Source organism: Vulpes vulpes, chromosome 9, assembly GCF_048418805.1.
Source record: "Vulpes vulpes isolate BD-2025 chromosome 9, VulVul3, whole genome shotgun sequence".
NCBI classification, from domain to species: Eukaryota; Metazoa; Chordata; class Mammalia; order Carnivora; family Canidae; genus Vulpes; species Vulpes vulpes.
This window is the reverse complement of record NC_132788.1, coordinates 35,687,679-35,711,239: the sequence shown is the minus strand read 5'-3', so window position 1 is coordinate 35,711,239 and position 23,561 is coordinate 35,687,679. Positions and strand designations below refer to the sequence as shown.

The following is a 23,561-nucleotide window of genomic DNA, read 5'->3' as shown; positions in this document are numbered from 1 at the left end:
TTAAAAGACCTGTGTTTTAGGGATCCCTGGGTGGCGCAGCGGTTTGGCGCCTGCCTTTGGCCCAGGGCGCGATCCTGGAGACCCGGGATCGAATCCCACGTCAGGCTCCCGGTGCATGGAGCCTGCTTCTTCCTCTGCCTGTGTCTCTGCCTCTCTCTCTCTCTCTCTCTCTCTCTCTCTCTCTGTGACTATCATAAATAAATAAATAAAAAAAAAAATTAAAAAAAAATAAAAATAAAAAAATAAAAGACCTGTGTTTTAATATCAGCTCTACCAGTAATTGTGCGATCTCAGAAAATTTCCCAAGGTTCTTGGCATCACAGTTTCTTCAGCCCAGACCTCTTTCTACTATGCCAGACTATTGCCTTGTTTGTAACAAGATAGGGTGCACTGATGAGCTAATATTATAACTGATGATGAGGCATCAAGAATATGGGAAAGTTTTAGTAGCAAGTTAGGTGAATCAAAATACTTGAATATAAAAAGATAGAACTCCATTCATGACTCTTTAGTTCTTTTCAAGCTAAACCCTGCTTTTGCTTGAAAAAATTGAAAAACAGTACAGTTAAAAATATAATATGATGAAAGCAAGTCCCAAGCCATTTTTAGTTTTTAAAAAATCTGAAATAAAGACTGATAGAGATTGAAAGCTTCTGTTTGCATGAAATTAAAGGCATTAAAACTGAGGGTCCTTGAGATACTGAGATGACAGGAAAAGCAACTATAAACAAGTCCTTTGTAGGGAAAATGCTATTTAAGAAATGGACTGCAGGCTGGTAACTCTATGGGAATAAAACTTTAAGAAATGGAAACTAGAAATAACTCTATAAAAGAGACAGTCCTTAATAATTTTGCAGAAAGTACTTCTATTGGCTAGCTTTCTAATAGCTAAAACAAAGTAGTAAAAGAATGACTTGTTGACCTCATTGAGATACTTGACCAGAAAATAGCTGGACCTCATGCCTATGATTTAATCTATTATCCAAAGTGAGTAAATCTTGGACATCCTTCCAAAAATTACAAATTTCTTGATACTAATTTTCAAACATCAAAATTTTTATTAATAGGAAATATATATTAAGCCCTTTTTGTTTTGGGGGTATTTAATATTTAATTTTTTCTGTAAAAAACAAAGATGAAATTTTCTAGTTCGTATTTTTTCCCATCATTAGTATTGAGGGCAAATATTTTTTAATCTGTCAAAGGTATGTAGTTGTGCTAAAATACACTTGATTGAGCTTCTCAAATTTGAAAATAAGTTTTGCCTTCATAGAAGAAAATGTTTTTTTCTGTTCAGAATGAAACTTTTTCTGAGTATGATACTTCATGGGATTAAAAAGAATTAATGGTTATTTCTCTTTTTATAGTTCTACTTGTCCAATTCTGAAAAGGAACGTTATGAAAAGGAATTTAGCCAAGAAAGACAACAAGAAATTTTGAGAAGAGCAGCAAGGGACTTACCTATCTACACCACATCAGCTTCAAGGAGTAAGAAAAATCAGTCTTAAACTTTCCTTTCCAAAGAATTTTTAAAATATGGCTAATTCTGCCAAAATATATCTGCATGAGTTGACAATTAAATGAATATTGTGATTGCTACAAATAACATCTGCAAAAACAAGATTTTCCTGTGTTCTGTATCCTCTGTGGTATTTCAGATACACATATATAATGTACATGTATTGATACAGATTTTTTTAAGGAGCTCACTATGAGCCTCTTTTCTCTGCAGTTTTTTTCCAGTTCAACCCCATGGCTAAAAAATGTCTTAGCAAACCATCATTTGGAAAATCTGGTTTGAATTTGGATATTGTGTGTTATCATGGAATAATTTTTTTTAAAAATCAAGAATGTGCTAACTTATTTTTTTTTTAAGAATGTGCTATTTTAGAATGGAGAGGAGTAAAAGACCCAAAGGGGAAGAATCCTGTTCAAGTTTTAAAACTAATACTCAGCCAAAATTTGAACTCAGGTTTATCTGATTCCAAGGCCATTGGGATTTCCCACTGCCTACATTGACATAGGTGACTCGTGCAGCACCTTCCTTTTCTTAGGGTGACAGGCTTATAATTCGGATGAGTTAATGGGTGGCCAATGTAGTCACTTAATTATAGGAAATTGTTTTAAGTTATAAACTACATACCCCATGAGTTTGTTCAAATACAGGATAATATAATAGCTAACAGTTATTCTGAGTGCTTTACACATACTCATTTAAACTTCACAACAACCCTGTGAGGTAGGTACTATTGTCTTCGTTTTACAGATGAGTGCTTAGAAAACTGAGACACAGAGAGGTTTATAACTTGTTCAAGGTCATATAGATAGTATGTGGAAAAAATGGATTTAAATGTAGGTGCTCTTGCTCTAGAACCCACTGTGCTGTTCAACTCCAAGTAGAAAGAAGAGGAGCTTTACCTTTGTGTAATTATGGTCAAGTGGTAACTAAGGAATTATGAAGTTCTTACAAGATTTTAGGAGGGGATATTTGTTAAATTTTTCGTGCATTTAATACTATTGTTTTTGCATGACTAATAAATTGCTGTACATAACAAAAAAACAAATTTCAGATCAGACCTCTGCTTTCCCATTACTAGTGTAGTGAGTCACTGACTTTCTAAGTTCTTGTTTCCTTATTTATTTTTTATTTTTATTTTTCTGAGAGAAGAGTACAAGTTGTGGGGGGCCAAGTGGGGGTCAGAGAGATAATTTTTAGCAGGCTTCACACCTGACGTGGAGCCCAATGTGGGCTCGATCTCACAACTCTGAGATCATGACCTGAACCAAAATCAAGAGTTGGATGCCTAACGGACTGAGCCCCCCAGGCACCCTTCTGTTTCCTTATTTTAAAATGAGGATAAGAATATCTATATCTTTGGGTTAGTGGAAGTATTAAATAAGATATGTAAGTGAGATACACATTTAGTGTAGATCTTGATATATAATAATGAATTTTCAGTAAATGATAGCTAATATAAAATATTCTTTTTTTATATTCAATTAGGAAAAGTCTGATTTATAATAATATTTGTACTTATAGTTCTGCAGATTAGATGTTCTTAACCCAAAGTCCAAGATTTCAGAGAATTTATGAATTCTGAGATAATATGCAAAGTTGTGGGTACATGTAGTTTTCAGAGTAACCTGCTCATACCAAGATAATCTGAGATTATCTTGATTTTCAGAGCAGTATGCGTGCCTCGAATAGTTAATAGGCACTGATGTAAAATCTTTGCACCTAAAGGCTTTATTATTTTTCCATTATATAAAGCCATTATAATGGCTTTCCTGTAATCTGAATAATACCCTTTGTCTATTCAGTTACACTAGAATTATCCCACATATTTTACTGGTGATCATTTAATCTTCAGGACACCTCTGAGGGAGGTGCTGCACATTATTTTAGAGATGAAGAAATGAGGCACGAATTAGGTATCCATAGTCCTCAAGGGATAAGATCTTGGATTTATAGCTTACCTTCTGATTACAGGCAGAGTCCCAGCTCTTGAGCACCATTTTATACTGCATTTCTACTGCTTAGAGTTCCATACTTTGGGGAGTTTTATTCTTTTTTCTTATTATGGAAACAATATTCATTCTTTAAAAAACAAAATTACAGAAATACATATTGTAGAAAGTAGACCTTTCACAGACCAAAAAACGAATGAAAGTGATACAGCTGCCTCCACAGAGAGGAATTAGGGGCTGAGAAACAGGGATGGGGGGCTTTTCACTCAGTTTTTTGGGGGGCTTTTTGAACCATGTGGACAAATTATCATCTATTCAAGAAACAGAATGAGTTTTTCTAGACCTTCTACTTCCACGATGTGGATTCAACTGACGTGTCTCTCTAGCTTTGTCCCACACTGTTTCCTTGCATCAGCTCTGTGCTAAATTACTCGTCTTTCCCCACCTTTTTTGATGTCTTTTTCTCTGCCTAGGATGATTATGTTTTCCTCTCTAGTTTGAAGTTTTAAGCAAATGTCTGCTGCTTTTTATCCATTTGTATTCAGTTGAACACAAAGTGATTTTTATGTTTTTTTAATATTTATTTATCTTAGAGAGAAAGCTCTGCACATGTACACGGGGTGGGAGGAGGAGCCGAGGGAAAGGGAGATGAGCTGACTCCCTGCTGATTGGGGAGCCTGACTTGGGGCTCCATTCCAGTACCCTGAGATGGTATCCTGAGCCGAAATCAAGAGTTAGTCACATTAACCGACTGAGCCACCCAGGCACCCCAGGAAGTGATTTTTAAAATCTGCTCTGAAAAAAATAAATAAATAAATAAAATCCACTCTGAACTTCTCAAGTTCGTACCTTGTAGGTCACAAATAACTGTCTCATAGTTATTTCTGTTTATCTTACCTCCTTGACCTTGTCTGGCTGTCAGGAATTTCTCCCATAGTCTCTAACAAAGTGTCTCATTAAATAGCCCCTCAGTAGGTTTTTGTTTAATAAATTTGTTGAATGAATCTCTTCCTGGGTATTCTCCATAATGGCTGTTTATGCACTTTTTGCATGTCATTCTTATGCAGAGGCCATGCTAATCTTATCTGTATCCTGCTAATTTTAGTATATATGCTGTCAAAGCGAGCACTGTTTATGCACTTTTAAATCTCCCTAGTATTTTCTCCTTCACTGATTTTCCCCATCATGGTTTGACTTTATATTTTATCAGAAATATTACTATTATCCTAATAACACCTTCTATTGAGAAAATATGTTCCAAAAGATTTATAGTTAATCTGCACAATAATCGTTTGCACTTTGTTTTATTTGCACTTACAGAAGAGGAAATTGAGGCTCATAGAAAGTAAATTTACTGACCCAAGGTCACAGGCTAGTAAATGAAAGAACTAGCATCAAACCTAACTGGTGACATAGTCCCTGCTGCCTTCAGGACAATGTTTTGCTGGTGCACGTTTACAGATTGGCTTTTCCAGAGCATATCAGTTTCCTCTTGGTATCTGTTCTCGTCCCTTTTTTTTTTAAGGTTTATTTATTGAGAGAGAGAACAGGGGAGAGGGGGAGACGGAGAAGTAGACGACAAAGAGACTTAAGCAGACTCCGAGCTGAGTGGGGAACCCAACATGGGGCTCAGTCCTATACCCCTGAGATCACAACTTGAGCTGAAACCAAGCATTGGAGGCTTAAGCGACTGCATCACCCAGCGCCCCCCTCATCCTTTCTCATATTTACATAAAGATTGCTGACCTTCTCCAGTTTGCTCCTATAACTCTTGCTTCTTCAGTTAATAAATCACAACCAGTTTCTTCCCTCTGTTCTCAGGTATACATCAAAGTATATCTCTCTCTTAAAAACAACAGCAATTTAGTTTGGATGCTTTTCTAACCATTATATTTTTTTCCCCTTTGAATTAGATCCTCCTTTTTTTTTTTAAGATTTTATTTATTTATTCATGAGAGACACAAAGAGACAGGCAGAGGGAGAAACAGGCTCCACACAGGGAGCCTGACGCGGACCAATCCTGGGTTCCCAGAATCTCACCCCAGGCTGAAGGCAGTGCTAAACCGCTGAGCCATGCTAAACCCAGAGCCACTGGGGCTACACGAGTTAGGTCCTCTTATAAGTTGTCTTCACCAAGGCCTCTTTTCCTTTCCAGCTAATTCCAGGCAACTGACTTCCAGTCTCCCTACCCAAGTTCAGTGGCTTTTGTCATCCTGGCTTCTTAAAAAGCTTTCCTGTTTGTGCTTTTCTATTCTGGTTCTGGTTCTGATTTTTAAATTACTTATTCTTCCTCCTAAATTTAATTTTTCTATTTCTTAGCTTCACAAGGGTGCCTTGCCCTCATTCTTTTCATAGTTTTCCTTTGGCTTTTGTTTTCGCCTCTGGAATTCTGACACTAAGATATTGTGATCATTAGTTTATTGTGTCTCAGTTTTTTTTTTAAATAGTTTTCAGGAATGAGTTCACTTTTCTTAATTTGAATTATAACAGATTCAAGGACATTGTCACACTAGCACTTATTTGCATTCCAAACCCTTTCTTGTATCTCAGGCAAATGGGTGAAGCTGTAGCTGCACACAAGGATCACTTGTCTATCTAGAGGCCTACAGTCTAGCTGCACAAGGGCTGCAGCATCCTTCCTAATGTTTCAGATGGAAGAAGCTGCAGACCTTTCCCCTAGAGCACCCAATAGCCATTATTCTAGGCTTTATCACTCTTCTTGGCATCTGTGTTCTAACTTGGTATTTCCAGCTTGGTTTGTTTTCTGGGTTAATTACACTACTGTGTCTGCTATCTGCATGTATCCATGGGACTAGGTGAGCTTGGAGTCCTATTTCATCCTCTTACCTGGCTCCCCCCAGAATACCTGTCCTTGAGTGACCTATTATCCAAACCTACAAAACTAGATTCACCAATCCAAAATTTAATACCATAAAGCAGTATTTTTGTCATATGATAGAAACTCTCTAAATATTTATTGATTGAATGAATGAGAGAATGAATAAAAGAAAAACACCTTGCCCCACTCTACCTGCTCCCCTCAGACTGAGCTTATTTCTGCCATTGGCAGCCTTATTCGTGTCAGGGCCCAAGACTAGAAACTGAAGTTTGCTGATTGCTCCTTTTTCCTCAGTTTCTCTGTCTCCTTAGCCATCAAGATCCTTCAGACGTCTTCTTCAAAGGTTTGTTCAGTTTGATTTCATCTCAGGACAAAATTCTCACTTCAGCATTTTGAGTAGAAGTATAGAAGAAAATAAGATACTCCTGATCCCCATCTTACCACTAATTCAGCTGTGTTTTTCATCTGTAGAATGGAGAGATCAACTAGGAGATTTCTTTCTTTACTTTTTCTACATTGTAAAGCTTTATCTCCCTAGTGGTCCAACCCAGGTGAGGTATTATAGAACAAGCCTTCAGTAAAGTATAGCTTATTCATTTAAATGGATGTTTATATGTATTCCCTTCAACTTAAAGACATTTTTGTTCAAATTATTAAAGTAATACATGCTCATCATTTCAAAAAAGATTTTAGGGCTCCAGATAGAAAGTGAGGAGTACTTGGGTGGCTCAGTTAAGCTTCTAACTCTTGATCTCAGGCTCCAACTCTTGATCTCAGCTCCGTTTTGATCTCAAGGTTGTGAGCTCAAGCCTTGCATTGGGCTCCATGCTAGGCATCAAGCCTACCAGAAAAAAAGAGAGAAAAGTGAGTTTGCTTTTCACCCCAGCACTGCTCTCCAGGAGCACCCTGTATATCCTTGCAGAAATCTCTTACACTTCGCGGGTTATTGCATAACTTATGTACAATTAATATAGTTTAACAACTAGAGTGAATACAATACAATACCAATGCAAATTTGGTTACCTAAAGAGTGTCTTTTAGCAGGTATAACTTACAACATTGCTTCAAGTTAATGCTTTGTCTCTTTTTATGTTAGTTCAAGTCTGGAAGGTGGATGCATTTTATTGGGATATATAAAGAGAAAATATATGTCTTCTTATCCCTTAGAGATGTGAAACATGCTACATATTCAAACTATGTAACAATTTGTTTTTTTTTTCCTATGTGATATATTTGCATTTTTCCAATTTAGGGTACATGTGTATTTTGTATGGAAAATTCTTGTTCAAGTCCACATAGTATTCCACTGTATAGATATATCAGAATGCTTAGCCATTTACATCATTCAAGTTACTCATAGTATTTTATTATTAAAAACAATGCTGTAGTGAATGTGTCTTTTTTTTTAAGATTTTATTTATTTATTCATGAGAGACACAGACAGAGAGGCAGAGACACAGGCAGAGGAAGAAGCAGGCTGCATGCAAGGAGCCTGATGCAGGACTGATCCCGGGACTCCAGGATCCCGCCCTGGGCTGAAGGCAGGCGCTAAACCGCTGAGCTACCCAGAGATCCCCCATAGTGAACATGTCTATAGAATTTTCTAAAAGTAGAAATCCTGGGTCACAGAACATACATATCTTAAATTTTTGTAGATACTGCCAAATTTCCTTCCAAATAGATTGTAATACTTAAAATGATCCATGCACTATTTTAGAGGGTATACTTAATTTAAATTTTTATTTGAACCTATTTTCTACACTATTACTATGTTTATTAGGATCATAAGTAACAGGCAACAACTTAAGCTTTTTAACTCCCTTTCACTCCAAAAAGCTACCCAAAAATGTGAAATGGTATTAGAAATTGGTACGTATTTCCTGTATCTTAAAAGCAGAACTACAAGAAAGAATTGGAACCCAGAATTGGAAAACCAAAACTGGGACTCAGTGCAGTTTGTTTCTTCTTGTTTCTGTGTATCTGTTTCATTTTTAACAGTATTTCCCTGAAAACAAGTTTTCATTTTTTATCCAATTCACATGGCAAAATAATGCCATCACATGTTACCCAGATCCAGCAGCACACAGCCATTTGCAATCCCAGTGCTTAATCCATAGGAGAGAGAGCATGAACTAGAAAGGGGGAGGGTGATCTAACTATAATGTTGTTATTCTCTATTCATCCATAATAATGATTTTTTTAAAATATTTTATTTATTTATTCATAGACACACAGAGAGAGAGAGAGGCAGAGAGGCAGAGACACAGGAGGGGGAGAAGCAGGCTCCCTGCAGGGAGCCCGATGTGGGACTCGATCCCGGGTCTCCAGGATCACACCCCAGGCTGCAGGCGGTGCCAAACCACTGCGCCACCGGGGCTGCCCCATAATAATGATTTTTAAGGTACTTTCTGATTTATGAAGTCTTGGGACATTTCCCTGGTGAATCTCAGATATCTATTTGTCACTTATTTAAATTTCAAAAACTGAAACTTTAGGTTCTATACTATATACAGACTCTGATAGAACTCTTTCCAGTGAACTTCTCTTGACTTTTTTTTATCAAAGTACTTGAGCTGACTTGGGAAAACAAGTCTTACTTGATCTGATTTCTTGTTACTCTCTGACATCATCTCCTATCTCATTTTCACCTTGTTCCAAGCACACCAACCCTTCCCTATCCTATTCTTTAAACTAAGCCCACTCCCACCTCAAGGCATGTCCCTCTACTTAGAATCTTTTTCCCAGTGTGACTTACTAACCCCCTTCCTTCAATTTCAGTTTTCTCAAATGTCTCTGAAATTACAGTATGCAATATCCCAATTCCCCTTCCCTGCTTTATTTTTCTTATCAGCACCTATCACTAATATACTATTTATTTTGTTAACGTACTTATTACTATTCCCCATCTCCTCCAAAAGAATATAAGTTCTATGAAGGCAGGAATTTAAACCTAGAATAGTATCTGAAATCTTGTAGGTGCTCATGTTTTGAATGAATGAACATATAAATTGGGCAACAGTGACATATGTTAGAATTGAGTGGGAAGAAGTTTGGGGTTATTTTTAAAATTTGGTCTCAGTTTTGCTCTTTGGGATAGGAATGGGAGATAAAACATTGTTTTTGTTTTTCTGAAAGCTATTGTATAATTTTAAAAACAATTCGACAGCACAGGGTGCCTTAAAGAGTTTAGATACATTCATTTTGATATTTTACTATAGACATTGTGTTATAATAGGAAAAAAACTTGAATCAGGACTTTGTAAATCTGAGTTATGCTACCTAACTAGGTGTTTGACCTTGTGCAAGTCACTTACTTGCTATAGATCTCCTTTTTCATCTGAAAATTGCTGGGCACTGTTCTATTTCTGAGTTTCCCTTCTTTCTCTTGACCTTTTGATTTCAGAAGCTCTCTAATGAGTTTTGGTATTAATTTAAAATTGTTATCAATTTCACAGAACTATTTGTAAAAAAAAAAAAATGAAAGCAAATTTTATCATCAAATTAACTAAGCTTGGTACGTCCTTCAACAATTTCCTTTTAATTCTTAAATGTAGCCATCAGATATTGTGAAAGATGTCAGTTGATTAAACCTGACCGGGCACATCACTGCTCAGCATGTGACATGTAAGTATTACTTGTTTGTTTTTATTTGACTCTAGTACTGGAAATTGGTGACAGAAGAATGGAAGAGGAAGGAACATTTTATATGCTCTATACTTAACAAGAACACTATATCGTCTCCCTTTATTTGCTATGTATACTGGGCTAACAAAAATATTTATATAAACTAGAATATACTTTGAAGTAATCTCAGTTAACAGTTCCTATGCTAGTTGATGGATATTTAATATTGATGAGAGCAAATAAGTTATAACTCCTTGAGAAAGATAATTTTATTTCCTGGATGGATTAAAAAGACTATCATTAAAAAAAAAAACAGACTATCATGACGATTTTATTTTTATTGTTAATATTAAAACCTAACCACAAAAATGCTGTTTTCAATTACCATCTGTGACATTGTTGCCAAAAAAATTTGGAAGATTTTTTTGTGTATGTGTACTTGTGAGAAGGCAGTGTGTTGAACAAAAAGATCCATAGTTTGGGAATCTCTACTATTCCTTGAATTTTAGTTAGGCTGTTTAACATTGTGAGTACTAGTTTATCCATTCCCTATGTTGCAGCAGTCACCTCTTAGCCACCTGGGGAGCTGTTCCAAGACTCCTAGTGGATGCCCAAATGTTGTTAATATTTAACGTATTTGTTCCTAAAGTTTTATTTTTATGTGTTGCATATGATTAAAATAGCATAGGGATTCTGTATTTCATTTTATCTCTCTCAGCTAATTTGTACTATCTAATTACCTAGTGCTATATGTACCATATCATATTACAATGTCATTTGGTAGCTTAATTCCCAGTATTAAAAATCATCCTTTAGGGAACCCCGGGTGGCTTGGCGGTTTAGGGCCTGCTGTCAGCCCAGGGCGTGATCCTGGAGACCTGGGATTGAGTCCCACATCAGGCTACCTGCATGGAGCCTGCTTCTCCCTCTGTCTGTGTCTCTGCCTCTCTGTGTGTGTGTGAGTGTGTCTCTCATGAATAAATAAATAAATAAAATCTTTTTTTAAAAATCATCCTTTAACTATAAAAGGCCTTGTGGAAATACCAGAAGTTTTCTATAACCTAGTGTTTACTAGGTTAGTTTTTTTGTTGCTTTTGTTTTTTTGTTTTTGTTTTTTTGAGAGAGGGAGAAAGGGGGAGGGAGAGAATCTGAAGCAGACTCTATGCCCAGTGTGGAGCCCAATGTGGGGCTCAGTTTTACAAACTGAGCTCATGACCTGAGCTGAAATCAGGAGTCGGACACTTCACCCACTGAGCTACCCAGGTACCCTTAGTTGGCTTTTCTAAGATATTATTTGTAAAGATAAAAATTTAAGCCAAAGACAGAGAAAATTATGAGAAATTAGAATTCAGGGAATTTTTATGCAAGGATTTTCTTACACTTTGTTTTTTAGGTGTATTCTTAAGATGGATCATCACTGTCCTTGGTATGTATAAAAAATAGAGGAAATCACATGGGGGTGGAAAGGTTGTAGGAGAGAATTGAGAGTACGCATTTATGAATGCTTACCTCAGCATTCATAAATTTCTAAGGTCAATTCAGTTAATTACTCAATATTGATCTAGTCCCAATTATATATATACATATTTATATTAAATGTATTCCCTTAAATATATACTCTGATATTAACCCAAGTAAGTATATATTAGGAAGTAACATTAAAATTCCAGATTCCTCATAGAATTTATTAAAAACACACATCCACAATTTAAAAAGATACTGCTCCATACTTCCCAAATGACCCATTTCTAAGTAATAATGATTTTTTTAATCTGTCATATGTATTGTTTTTGTTTACTATAGTTAAAAAATAACATTAAAACTTGCCATCTAACCAATTCTAAGTAGTTCAGTCGTATTAAGTATGTTCACATTGGGTAACCAATCGTTAGAACTTTCTCATCTTGCAAAACTAAAATTCTGTACCCATTACCACCCCTCCAGCCCCTTGCAAACACCATCATGTTGTTTCTGAGAGTTTGTGATTTGTCTTATTTTTACAGTGTGACTTTCTTTATTCTTCTAGGGTGAATAACTGTGTGGGATTTTCTAATTACAAATTCTTCCTGCTGTTTTTATTATATTCCTTGTTATATTGCCTTTTCGTGGCTACAACAGTTTTACAGTACTTTATAAAATTCTGGACGGTAAGTCTTTTTTCTATCTTAAAACATATATTTAAGACTTTTTAAGATTCTATATTCATAAAGAATTCATTCTTTTTTATAAGTCGATGCACTTTATTTCAGTTTTGTTAGGTAGAATTTATAATGGATCAGAAAGCAGATGGGATTAGTTTACCTTCATATGTTTATTTGTAAATAAATGGATATTAAATAGGATATAGTGAGCTTTTTTAAATGACAATATTTTCAGTAATACTCTAACAGTAGAGACCTATCAGGTTTAGAGAAGTAATTGCTTTTACTTGAGTTCAAAAGACTTACTGCAGTTTTACAGTAGTAAAAATGAAATTGCCAATACGCCAAATAACCACTAATCTGATTCCTGCCTCTGTAGATGTTTATCCTTTTCTGACATGAGTTGTAAATGTTTTTTTCCATTTTCAATTTGTATCTTATAACCCTGTTTTCTTTTTTATTTAAATGTAATTAGCCAACATATAGTACATTAATTTCAGATGTAGAGTTCAATAATTTATCAGTTTTGTATAACATCCAGTGTTCATCACATCATGTGCCCTCCTTAATGCCCATCACCTAATTAGCCCATCCCCCAACCAACCTCCTCTGCCACAACCCTCAGTTTGTTTCCTGTAGTTAAGAGTCTCTCATTATAACCGTTTTTATCAAATCAAAGTTTTATATTTATAAAGCAGTATTTTCATGATTTCTTTTTTTAAAGATGTTATTTATTTATTTATTTATCTTTTTAAAAAAAGATAACATCTTTTTTAAAAGATGTTTTTTAACATCTTTTTTTAAAGATGTTATTTGTTTGTTTGTTTATTTATTTATTTATTTATTTTAGAGAGAGTGTGCATGCATCCATGTACATGAACCAGGGGAAGAGGGAGAGGGACAAGCAGATTGTGCTGCAAGCCCTACAGAGGACTCAGTCTCATGACCTGGGACCCTGAGATCTGACCCCAGCCAAAACCAAGAGTTCAGTGCTCAAATGACTGACAGGTGCCCCTATGATTTCTGATTTTCTGATTATTTATTTAAAAGCAGTGCTTTGGAGGCACCTGGGTCAGTCTGCTGGTCCCTTTCCCTCTCCCTCCTGAATTGTAATAGTCAGATAGAGGAGGTGGTTTGGAGTATGAACTCTGGATTGGTTAGTATGTATACAAGAGGTTTATTCCTTGCTGTCACTTAAGAACTGAATAGCTAGCTGTGGGAGTGGTGGTCTCTCTTCAGTTAGCAAGGCCTCAGATGCCAGAGCATCAAGCATACAGAAAATAAGGGTGACTCAGTTAAGTGTCCAGCTCTTGATTTTGGCTCAGGTCATGATCTCAAGATTGTGAGATCAAGCCCTGTGTTGGCCTCTGTGCTGGGCTCCCTCTGCCTACCGCCTGCTACCACCACCCTGCCAACATTCACTCACTCTCTCACCCTCTGTCTCTCTCAAAAATAAAAATAGACAAGAATAAAAAAAGTAAGAATATAATGTGGCAGGAGCTATTACTCCAGTTTTCAAAGTTGAAAACTGAGGTTAGAGGAGTTAGGAAAATAGCCAGAATTTGAACATAGATATCTCTAATTCAGCATCCAACTACTTTTCATTGTGAGTTGCTATTCATAGTCATACTTGGGAATTACATAATTAAAACCTCAAATTGGGAACCCTGGGTGGCGCAGCGGTTTGGCGCCTGCCTTTGGCCCAGGGCGCGATCCTGGAGACCCGGGATCGAATCCCATGTCGGGCTCCCGGTGCATGGAGCCTGCCTCTCCCTCTGCCTGTGTCTCTGCCTCTCTCTCTCTCTCTGTGTGACTATCATAAATTAAAAAAAAAAAATCTGTTAAAAAAATAAAACCTCAAGTCATCAAGCACAATTATTTTTCCAAAAAATATCTAATACATTTTAGAAGGACTTTCATTCGCTAAAACATTGTTGGATTTTTAAACTTTGGGTATTTAAAACCAGGGAATGGTAGTAATTACAGTGCCTCTGTGCATATTAGAAAAGAGTACCCCAGTTCTATGTGGTCTCAGCCCAATGAATTTTGGATCCTACTGTTCCCCTGCTACTAAGCACCTTTATTCGTTTTTTTTTTTTTTTTTTCTTTATTCAGTTTATAACACGCTTAACCCTACTTCATTTTACATGAAGAGGATTCAGTGCCAGATAAAGCCTAAATTAAAGAATTTCACATTTCTTTGTCAGAAACTTAACCAGTGTTTGCATATAATAATTTATTAATTAAGAAATATTTTTGGGGGGGTGGCTTAGTTCATTAGGCATTTGACTCTTGATTTTGGCTCAGGTCATGATCTCGGGGTCATGAGATCAAGTCCCAGGGAACCTGCTTGGGATTCTCTCACCCTCTCTCTCTGTCCCTCCATCACTCATGTGCATGCTGTGTGTCTTTCTCTTAAAAAAAAAGAAAAAACATATTTTTTTTTTCAGATTTATCATGAGTAAGGAAAGACTAGTAAACTTTATCTATTTCTTCATTAACAAATATTTAGTATCTACTATGTGCCAGGCAGTGTTCTAGGCACTTTGGATATATCAGTGAACAAAACAGAGTCTTGTTTTTATAGAACTTACTTTTGAGAAAAGGAAGGCATATAAGAATAATAAATAAGTAAACTCTATTATACATTAGAAAGTAAACACTATGAAAAAAGTAAAAGTAGAGCAGGATAAGGGATATGACTAGTGTATGGAGGGAGAGTATGACAGAGGCAATTAGAAGTGTTAAAGAGAGTGATCAGGCTAGACCTCAGTAAGATCAGAATTGAGCAAAGTTTTGAAGGAAGTTAGTGGACACATGAGAGCACTTAAATATATTGAGCAAATATTAACAGATCTATAGAGAGAGATAGGGAGCAATACAATAATAGTAGGGACTTTAGTAACCCACTTTTATCAATGGATAGCTCACCCAGACAGAAAATCAATAAGCTTTGGCATTAAGATGATACATTAGACCAGTTGGACTTAACCAGATATACAGAACACTCCATCCAAAAGAAACAGAAAACACAATGCTATAAAACTAGATATCAATTACAAAAAAGAAAACTGGAAAACTCACCAATAAGAATGCTCTGAAATAACCTAACTTTACATCTTAAGGAACTAGAAAAAGAATATATAAGCCACAGTTAGTACAAGGAGGGAAATAACAAATCAGACTGGAAAAAAATTAAACAGGGACTAAAAAGACAATAGAAAAAGTCAGTGAAAGAGCTGTTTTTTGAAAAGATAAACAAATTAGTCTAACCTTTACCTAGACTTACCAAGAAAGAAAGAGGACTCAAAATCAGAAGTGAAAGAGGAAACATTATTTCTAATATCACAGAAATACAAAGTATCATAAGAAACTACTATGAACAATTTTATACTAGCAAATTGGACAACTTAGCAGAAATGAATACTTCCATAGAAAATACAATTGCCAAGACTGAATCATGATGAAATAGAAAATCTGAAGAGATTAATTCTCAGTAAGGAGATTAAATCAGTAATCAATAGATTCCCAATAAACAAAAGTCCAGGACCAGATGGTTTGGTAGTGAATTCTGCCAAACATTTAAAGAACTAATACCAGTCCTCAAAATCTTCCAAAAACATAGAAGAGGGAACACTCCTAAATTCATTTTAGGAGGCCAGTATTACCCTGATACCAATAATGGACAAGGACACTATAAGAAAAGAAAATTATAGGCCAATATCCTTGTTGAACAAAGATGTAAAAATCTTAAAATACGAGGGAGTTCAACAATACATTAAAGGGATCATACACCATGATCACATGGAATTTATTCCAGGGATGCAGGTATGGTTCAGCATTTTTAAATTAATCAGCATGACATACCACATTAACAAATGAAGGGGAAAAAAATCATGTGATTATCAATAGATGGAGAAAAGCATTTGATAAAATTCAGCATCCATTTTTGGTAAAAATTCTTAACCAGGTATAGAGGGAACATACCTCAACACAATAAAGGCCATATATGACCAGCCCGCAGCTAACATAATACTCAGTGATGAAAAGCTTAAAGCTTTCCTCCAAGGATTAAGAACAAGACCAGGATTCCTATTCTTGCTATTTATTCAACACAATAAGTATCAGAAGTCCTAGATACAGCAATTAGGCAAGAAAAAAAAAAGGAATTCAAATAGGAAAGAAGCAAACCTATTTGCGTAATACATGATATTATATTTAGAATACCCTAAAGACTCCACCAGAAAACTGTTAGAACTGAGAAGCTAATTCAGAAAAGTTGAAGGGTTCAAAATTAGTTGCATTTCTATACACTAGTAACAGGCTATCAAAAGAGAAATTGGGACGCCTGGGTGGCTCAGCAGTTGGGCACCTGTCTTTGGCTCAGGTCGTGATCCTGGGATTTGGGATTGAGTCCCACATTGGGCTCCCTGTGAGGAACCTGCTTCTCTCTCAGTCTGTGTCTCTCATGGATAAATAAATAAGTCTTTAAAAAAAAAAGAAATTAAAACAATCTCATTTACACTTGGATCAAAAAGGTCAAAAAACATAAGTATTTATTCCCTAGGAATAACCAAGGAGATGAAAAGAGACCTGTACATTGAGAACTATAAGAGATTGATGAAAGCAGTTGAAGTCACAAATAAATAGAAAATTAATCTGTGCTCACAAGCTGGATTAATTAATATTATTATAAAATGTCTGTACTGCCAAAAGCCATAGATCTATAAGCCAAAAGCTATAGATCTAGTGTAATCCCTAATTAAATTCCAATGATATTTTTCACAGAAATAGAACAAACAATTCTAAAATTTCTGTGGAACCACAAAAGACCCCAAATAGCCAAGGCAGTCTTAAAGAAAGCTGGAGGTATCACACTTCCTGATTTCAAACCATATTACAAAGATGTGAATCTTTGATCAGTTAATTTACAGCAAAAGAACCAAGAGTATGCAGTGGGTAAAGGACAATCTCCATAATAAATAATGTTGGGAAAAATGGACAGCTACATGGAAAAGAATGAAACTGGATCCCTGTCTTACATCATACAAAAATAATTTCCAAGTGGATTGAAGACTTGAACATAAGACCTGAAACCATAAATCTCCTAGATGGAAAACATAGGCAGTAAGCTCTGTCACATTGGTCTTGGTGATTATTTTTTAGATTTGACACCAAAAGCAAAAGCAAGCAAAAGCAACCAAAAGCTAAAATAAACAAGTGGAACTACATCAGACTTTGAAGATTCTATACAGCAAAAGAAACCATTAATAAAACAAAAAGGCAGCTTAATGGAATAAGATATTTGCTAATCATATATCTGATAAGGGCTTAATAGACAAGTTAGATAAAGGTTGCCTACAACTCCATAGCCAAAAAAAAAAAAAAAACAAAAAAAACAAAAAAATGGACAGAGGATCTGAATAGTCATTTTTACAAAGACATGGATGGCCAGCAGGTACATGAAAAAGTACTCAATGTCACTAATCAGGGAAATGCAAACCAAAATCACAATGAGGGCAGCCCAGGTGGCTCAGCGATTTAGCGCCTCTTTCAGCTCAGGGTGTGATCCTGGAGACCCGGGATCAAGTCCCACGTTGGGCTCCCTGCATGGAGCCTGCGTTTCCCTCTGCTTGTGTCTCTGCCTCTCTCTCTCTCTCTCTCACTCTCTCTCACTCTCTCTCTCTCTCTCTCTCTCTCTTTATCTCTTGTGAATAAATAAATAAAATCTTTAAAAAAAAATCACAATGAGATTTCAACTCTTACCTGTTAGAATAGCTGTTATCAAATGATGCAAAGTAACTAATGTTGGCAAGGATGTGGAGAAAAGGGAACCCATGTACTGTTGGTGTGAATGTATATTAGCCACTAGGGAAGTAGTATGAAGAGTCCTCACAAAATTAGAATTACCATATGATCCAACAATTCTACTGGATACTTATCCAAAGGAAATGGAAACACTAACTTGAAAAGTTAGTAACCTCATGTGCTTTGCAGCTTATTTATAATGGCCAAGTCATGGAAACAACCTAAGTGTCCATCAGCAGATGAATGGATGAAGAAAATTGTGTGTGTGTGTGTGTGTGTGTGTGTGTAATGGAATATTACTTGGCCATAAAAACAGGAAATCCTGCCATTTTTGGCCACATGGGTGGGCCTGGAGGATATTACACTAAGTACAATAAGTCAGAGAAATATAAATACTATTTTTGTCACTTACACATAGAATCAAAAAAAATTTTTTTAACTGATAACAGGTTGGTGAATGTTGGGGCAGTGGGTGGGAGATAGGAAAAGTGGGTGAAGGTGCTTAAAATGACATTAAAAAGTCCTGGGTATGTAATGCACAACATGGTGACTATAGTTAAGTATATTTCAAGATCACTAAGATATAGTATATATTAAAAGATGTCATCACTAGAAAAAAATTTTGTGACTGTGGTATGGATGTTAACCAGATGTATTGTGATGATCGTTTTGCAGTGTGTATGTATAGTGATTCATGTTTTACCCTGAAGCTAATGTTAAATGTCAGTTATATCTCAGCTTTTAAAAAACAATATGATCAGGGTAGATTTCAGAAGATAAGATTTGAGCGAAGACTTGAAGGAGTTAGTGGATATTCGAGAGAAGAATGTTTTTGAGGAAACATCTGGACTTTAGAGCAAAGGCCCAAAAGTAGGAGTGTCCCTACCATGTTTGTGGAACAAGGAGGCTAGTGTGGCTAGAGTAAAATGAGCAAGAATGGGACTAATGAGAAGTCCAGGCAGTGGGCCTTGGAGAGTGTTGGAAGACTGTGTCTTTCATGCTGAGTGAAACTGGAGCAGAGGAATGACGTGGTCTCATTGTAATGGATCGCTCTGATTGTGGAGCTGAGATGAGACCACCGTCAAGTGACGGCACCTCTTATAAGGCTTTTGCCATAGCAGTGAGTGAAGGTGGTAATAAATTCTCAGATACAGTTTTTAGAAAATACTAATCAGAAGTTTTTAAATAAAAACTACTAAAAAAATTCTTTTCTAGATATAAATCTGTTTTAAAACAGTGGGAAAGTATATATGTAAAGTGTACCTTGAATGTACTTGAGGAGCTAAATATTCTTGTTTGTTTTCTCTTTTGTGTTTTTGGAGAAAATGTCAATGACCTTAGAGAACAACATCTTAGTGTTCCTTCAAAACAAAAGATTTATAAAACTAGCATTCAGGATAATTTTGTATAAAATTTGGTTTCTTAATACATTATCTCTATTTGTACAAGCTTTGCCGCAGGAAATCTACAGAGAGTTGTCCAAAGGTAAAATAACATTATTGCCATGCCACTCTTGTGACATTTATAGTAAATATGTATAATACTCATTTGCTTCACAAGATGGGAAGTTGAAGAATCGCTTGTTATGTTTAAAAGATACTGTGGTTACTCTGGGAGACAAGAGTACAAAATAAATGTCAGAATAATCTAATGCTAAAAACCATTTTACTTGGCAAACAATGTTTAAATCCAGCAGGACCACCTGGTGTTCTAGTGGAGTCTGTGATTTGCCCACATGGCTTTATTGTAAGAGCTGACACTTAAAGCCTTCCTCTTTCTCCTATTAATACATACTAATTTCTTCTAGGTTAAGATTTTGCTTCTGTTAAAATGAATATAGCCATAAGAATGGGTAACAGCAGTTATTTTAGTTCACTAGTACCTTGTGGAAATGTATTTACCAAAATTACTTATTACCAAAAAATCTGTGTAAGAATTGAGTGAGGATAAAAGTAGAAATTGAACAGCTGAGGCATGGGGATATTTGCTGGGATGTTCCAAAAATAGAAATCAAAGAAGTGCATAAATACATTTATCACAATTAGTGTCTGGTTAGTAGCATGTATAATTAAAATAAGCAAATATTTTAGCATAGATAACTAGGAAAACTCATGTATATCCTGGATATCAGGGGAAGCTTATGAATATATGCATAAAGTACAAAAGAAAGATGTTGAATCAAAAAGGGCATCTTTTTATTTCATTAAAAATAAGTACTAAAATTTTTTTAATGTTTAGGAATAACTTTTTAAATGACTTTCAACCTCTTATATGAGCAAGCTCCTTTGATAATGTCAATTTTCTGTCTTTAGAGATGTTGCTTTTGGATTTATCATCTGAATTTATTTTATATTCTTCGTATCTGGCAAGATTTTTGGTAGATTCAACAGTCTTTATGAAGAATCACATGGTAATATATTTCGGAGGCTGACTGTTCTGACCTCTTCTTTTTTCCTTCCTCAGAATGAACTCTCTGATACTCGTGCGAAGTTCCACGTACTTTTCCTTTTCTTTGTGTCCACAATGTTCTTCATCAGCGTCCTGTCACTTTTCAGCTACCACTGCTGGCTAGTCGGGAAAAACAGAACAACAATAGGTACGTAGGATAAGAGAAATCATAATTATTTAGGAAAATGACCATAACTGGCTATGAAATCATGAGGACATACATGATGAAGTAGTATAAAATAATTCTGTATTAAGGTTACCTGTAACTGAATAAGAACAGTAGGTACATAATAAATGTAGTTTCATTATTTTAAAGATTGAGGACCTGAGATTGGCATTTATACATATTTTCAGTAGTGCACTGTATATAAAAGAACTAATGGTATATATTTTATTTTTTTTAAAGATTTATTTATTTATTTTAGAGACAGAGAGTGAGCATGAGCCTATAGTGGGGCGGGGATGGGGGGGAGGGCTAAAGGGAGAGGGAGAAGGAGAGAAGCAGACTCCCTGCTGAGCATGGAGCCCGACACAGGACTGGCTCAATCTCAGGACCCCAAGATCACGACCTGAGCTTGAAACCAAGAGTCAGTCGCTGAACAGACTAAGCCACCCAGGAGCCTCTATAAGAATTTTAATAAATAAAAGCTATTTCCTACATTTACACAATGTCTTTTAAAAATAAACCTATAAAAGTAGACAATTTACATGTTATGTGAAGGTTCATTCCCAAAATGCAAAAGAAAAAAATTTAAATCCTTACTTACAGCTTATCTTTGTGTGTGTGTTTTTTTAAAGATTTTGTCTATTTATGAAAGAGGGAGAGGACACACACACATACACAAGCAGGGGGAGGCGCAGAGAGAGAGGGAGAGAGAACCTCAGTCTGACTCTGCACTAAGTGTGGAGCCCACCTGGCTCAGTGTCATGACCCTAAGATCATAACCTCACCTGAAATCAAGTGTCCAATGCTCAACCAACTGAGTCATCCAGGTGCCCCTACAGCTTATCTTTTAGCTAAAACATGTGTTCTTTACTTTTTTCTCCACAGTTGATTTCACACTGGCATGTTCCATGATTGAGGCTAAAGAGTAGTGTTTTTGACATGGTTAATCATCTTCATCTTTATGTCAATTGACAGTAAAACTTACATAACATATCACGAATATCAGCATTTATTTCCTTTTTTTGCTCATATTTTCAAAGTGAAATATAGGGGAAGAATTCAGTAAGCTATTAAAATAATTGGACAAACATTTCCTAAATAAGGGTGGTGTGGTATTGCTCAAACTAAGCTATTACCCTGTAAGCAGCCACTGTGCTGGAACTGAAATATTTAGGCATTGGCTAATGGTACCAAGATACAAAATAGGGATTTATCACATTGTTTCATAAGAAAGTCAAAGACTCCTTGATATCTAAAGCCAGTATGTCTGCCAGGGGAATTAGAGGCAGGTGGTTTATAATACAGAAAGATGACATTTGAGGGAGAGTTTTAGATATGTTTACATTTGGATTGATTTAATGTTGTGTCTTACTGAGTCATGTAAAGGTGTGATGGGCTCCAGGGTAAGGATTTCTAGTCCTTTCTTCCCCAGCTCACTCTCCATGTGGATCTCTCCTCCAGTTCATTCTGTCAAGCCTTCATCCCTCTTCTGTGTAAACTTTCTTGTATCTAGTAATTAGTTATCCTCTTCACAGACTACCCTGCCATCTCCTTACCTTGATAATAAAATGATAATAAAAAGGAAGAAATTTCACATGAAAAGTAGATTTCTTTTTTTTTTTTTAAGATTTTATTTATTTATGAGAGAGGCAGAGACTAGGCAGAGGGAGAAGCAGACTCCTCACGGGGAGCCCGACACGGGACTCGATCCCTGGTGGGGATCAGGCCCTGAGCTGAAGGCAAATGCTCAACCACTGAGCCACCCAGGCCCTAGATTTCTTTTCAAACCTTGATAAATCTGGTAACAGTGGGCCCATTTTCCTATCTGGCATCCTTCAGATGGAACTGAGTAGTAGCTTACTGCTTTAGATGGAAGCCTGAACGCTTTAATTTGCCATAGTTCCAAGCCTGCTTCATTTCCTCCCCAGCCCTATAGTTATGAGAGAGGAGGGCTTTGTGGGAAACCCATTGTTCTGTTTAAACAGTATTCTTCAGTTATTTTTGCCAGTGACTACATTAAGAAAGGCATTGTTTATACTGTGACCTAGTGCATGCACACATGTTTATAAAATTATATAAATAAGCAAAAATTTTACAAGACACCATTAATCTCTACTATGTGCGACGTACTCTAATATTTTCTGTTCTAGTCCATTAAAAAAGAAATGCTTTTCACACACACACACACACACACAATAGGTATGAAAAACACCTATTAAGGTGTTTTATCCCATACTTTGAAAAAACTACCCTGGCACACCACTTCCTTTACAGCTCACCTTCCACACCCCTGGCCCTTGGCTAGTTTTCCACTGCTCCTTCCAGAGTTCTGTTCTATTCTTTGAGGTATCACCTCTACCCTTCTCCGTAACTGTCACCTACGTATCTTGAGACCATTTCCCCAATTTAAAGTCTCTGGGATGCGATCATTCCAAATAGGTAAGCCTGGTCCCTTTGATTCTCATGGCTAATTGTTCCCATAAACTAAACATTGAACCTTTTAATCTCTTAAAACTGAAGAGCCCCTAAAATTTCCAATTTGAACTTTCCATTGTCTGTCCACTCTTCATCCTTGCAGCTCTCCTTTGTTGTACTCCAGCTATATTTCCTCTTTTACACTGCTGGCATTCTCCCAAGCATTCCTTTCCCTTTTGGTCTCATTTCTCACCTTTTTGATTCTAGATCCTGTAACAGAAGACTTTACCAACTCTTGACAGCGCTCTCACACTATACCTGCCCTGGCTTTCTCCCGTAATTCAGTTGCTTAACAATGACCTGGATTAGTCTAGCTCTCCACTTTACCCACAAGTATGCTGGGGCTGTAGAAAGCTGTGGAAGGCAGTCTTACTCCCACAGTGATTGGTGCACCTACACATTTAAAGTCTCAGACCTCACTTGGGTCCTCTACTGTATTTGGCAGTCATGCCACCACCTCACTTGGGTCCTCTACTCTATTTGGCAGTCATGCCACCTGTTTCTGAAAAAATTAGAAGTTCTTATTTTCTCCCCTTTATAACCTCATACAGACATTTCTCCTTTCAAACTCATCATTGTGGGGATCCCTGGG

At 36.3% G+C, this 23,561-nt stretch overlaps 1 protein-coding gene and 1 non-coding gene across 15 annotated transcripts in view; one reads left to right on the top strand and one right to left on the bottom strand.

The window, feature by feature from the left end:
- Nucleotides 1-23,561, top strand: part of ZDHHC20 (zDHHC palmitoyltransferase 20) — a 78,710-nt gene that overhangs the window by 36,498 nt on the left and 18,651 nt on the right. For all 14 annotated transcript variants that reach the window (XR_011994214.1, XR_011994213.1, XR_011994212.1 and 11 more), the window contains exons 4-8: nucleotides 1,368-1,488; nucleotides 9,862-9,931; nucleotides 11,325-11,357; nucleotides 11,958-12,078; nucleotides 20,344-20,476. Coding sequence is in view for 5 of the 14 variants with exons in the window: in XM_072719813.1 (XP_072575914.1) it covers nucleotides 1,368-1,488; nucleotides 9,862-9,931; nucleotides 11,325-11,357; nucleotides 11,958-12,078; nucleotides 20,344-20,476 (478 nt within the window). In the remaining 9 variants the exon portion in view is untranslated. The remainder of the gene's footprint in view (nucleotides 1-1,367; nucleotides 1,489-9,861; nucleotides 9,932-11,324; nucleotides 11,358-11,957; nucleotides 12,079-20,343; nucleotides 20,477-23,561) is intronic.
- On the bottom strand, nucleotides 4,491-4,597 carry LOC112918716 (U6 spliceosomal RNA). The gene has a single exon (XR_003234750.2). It is a non-coding gene; the product is annotated as a U6 spliceosomal RNA (small nuclear RNA).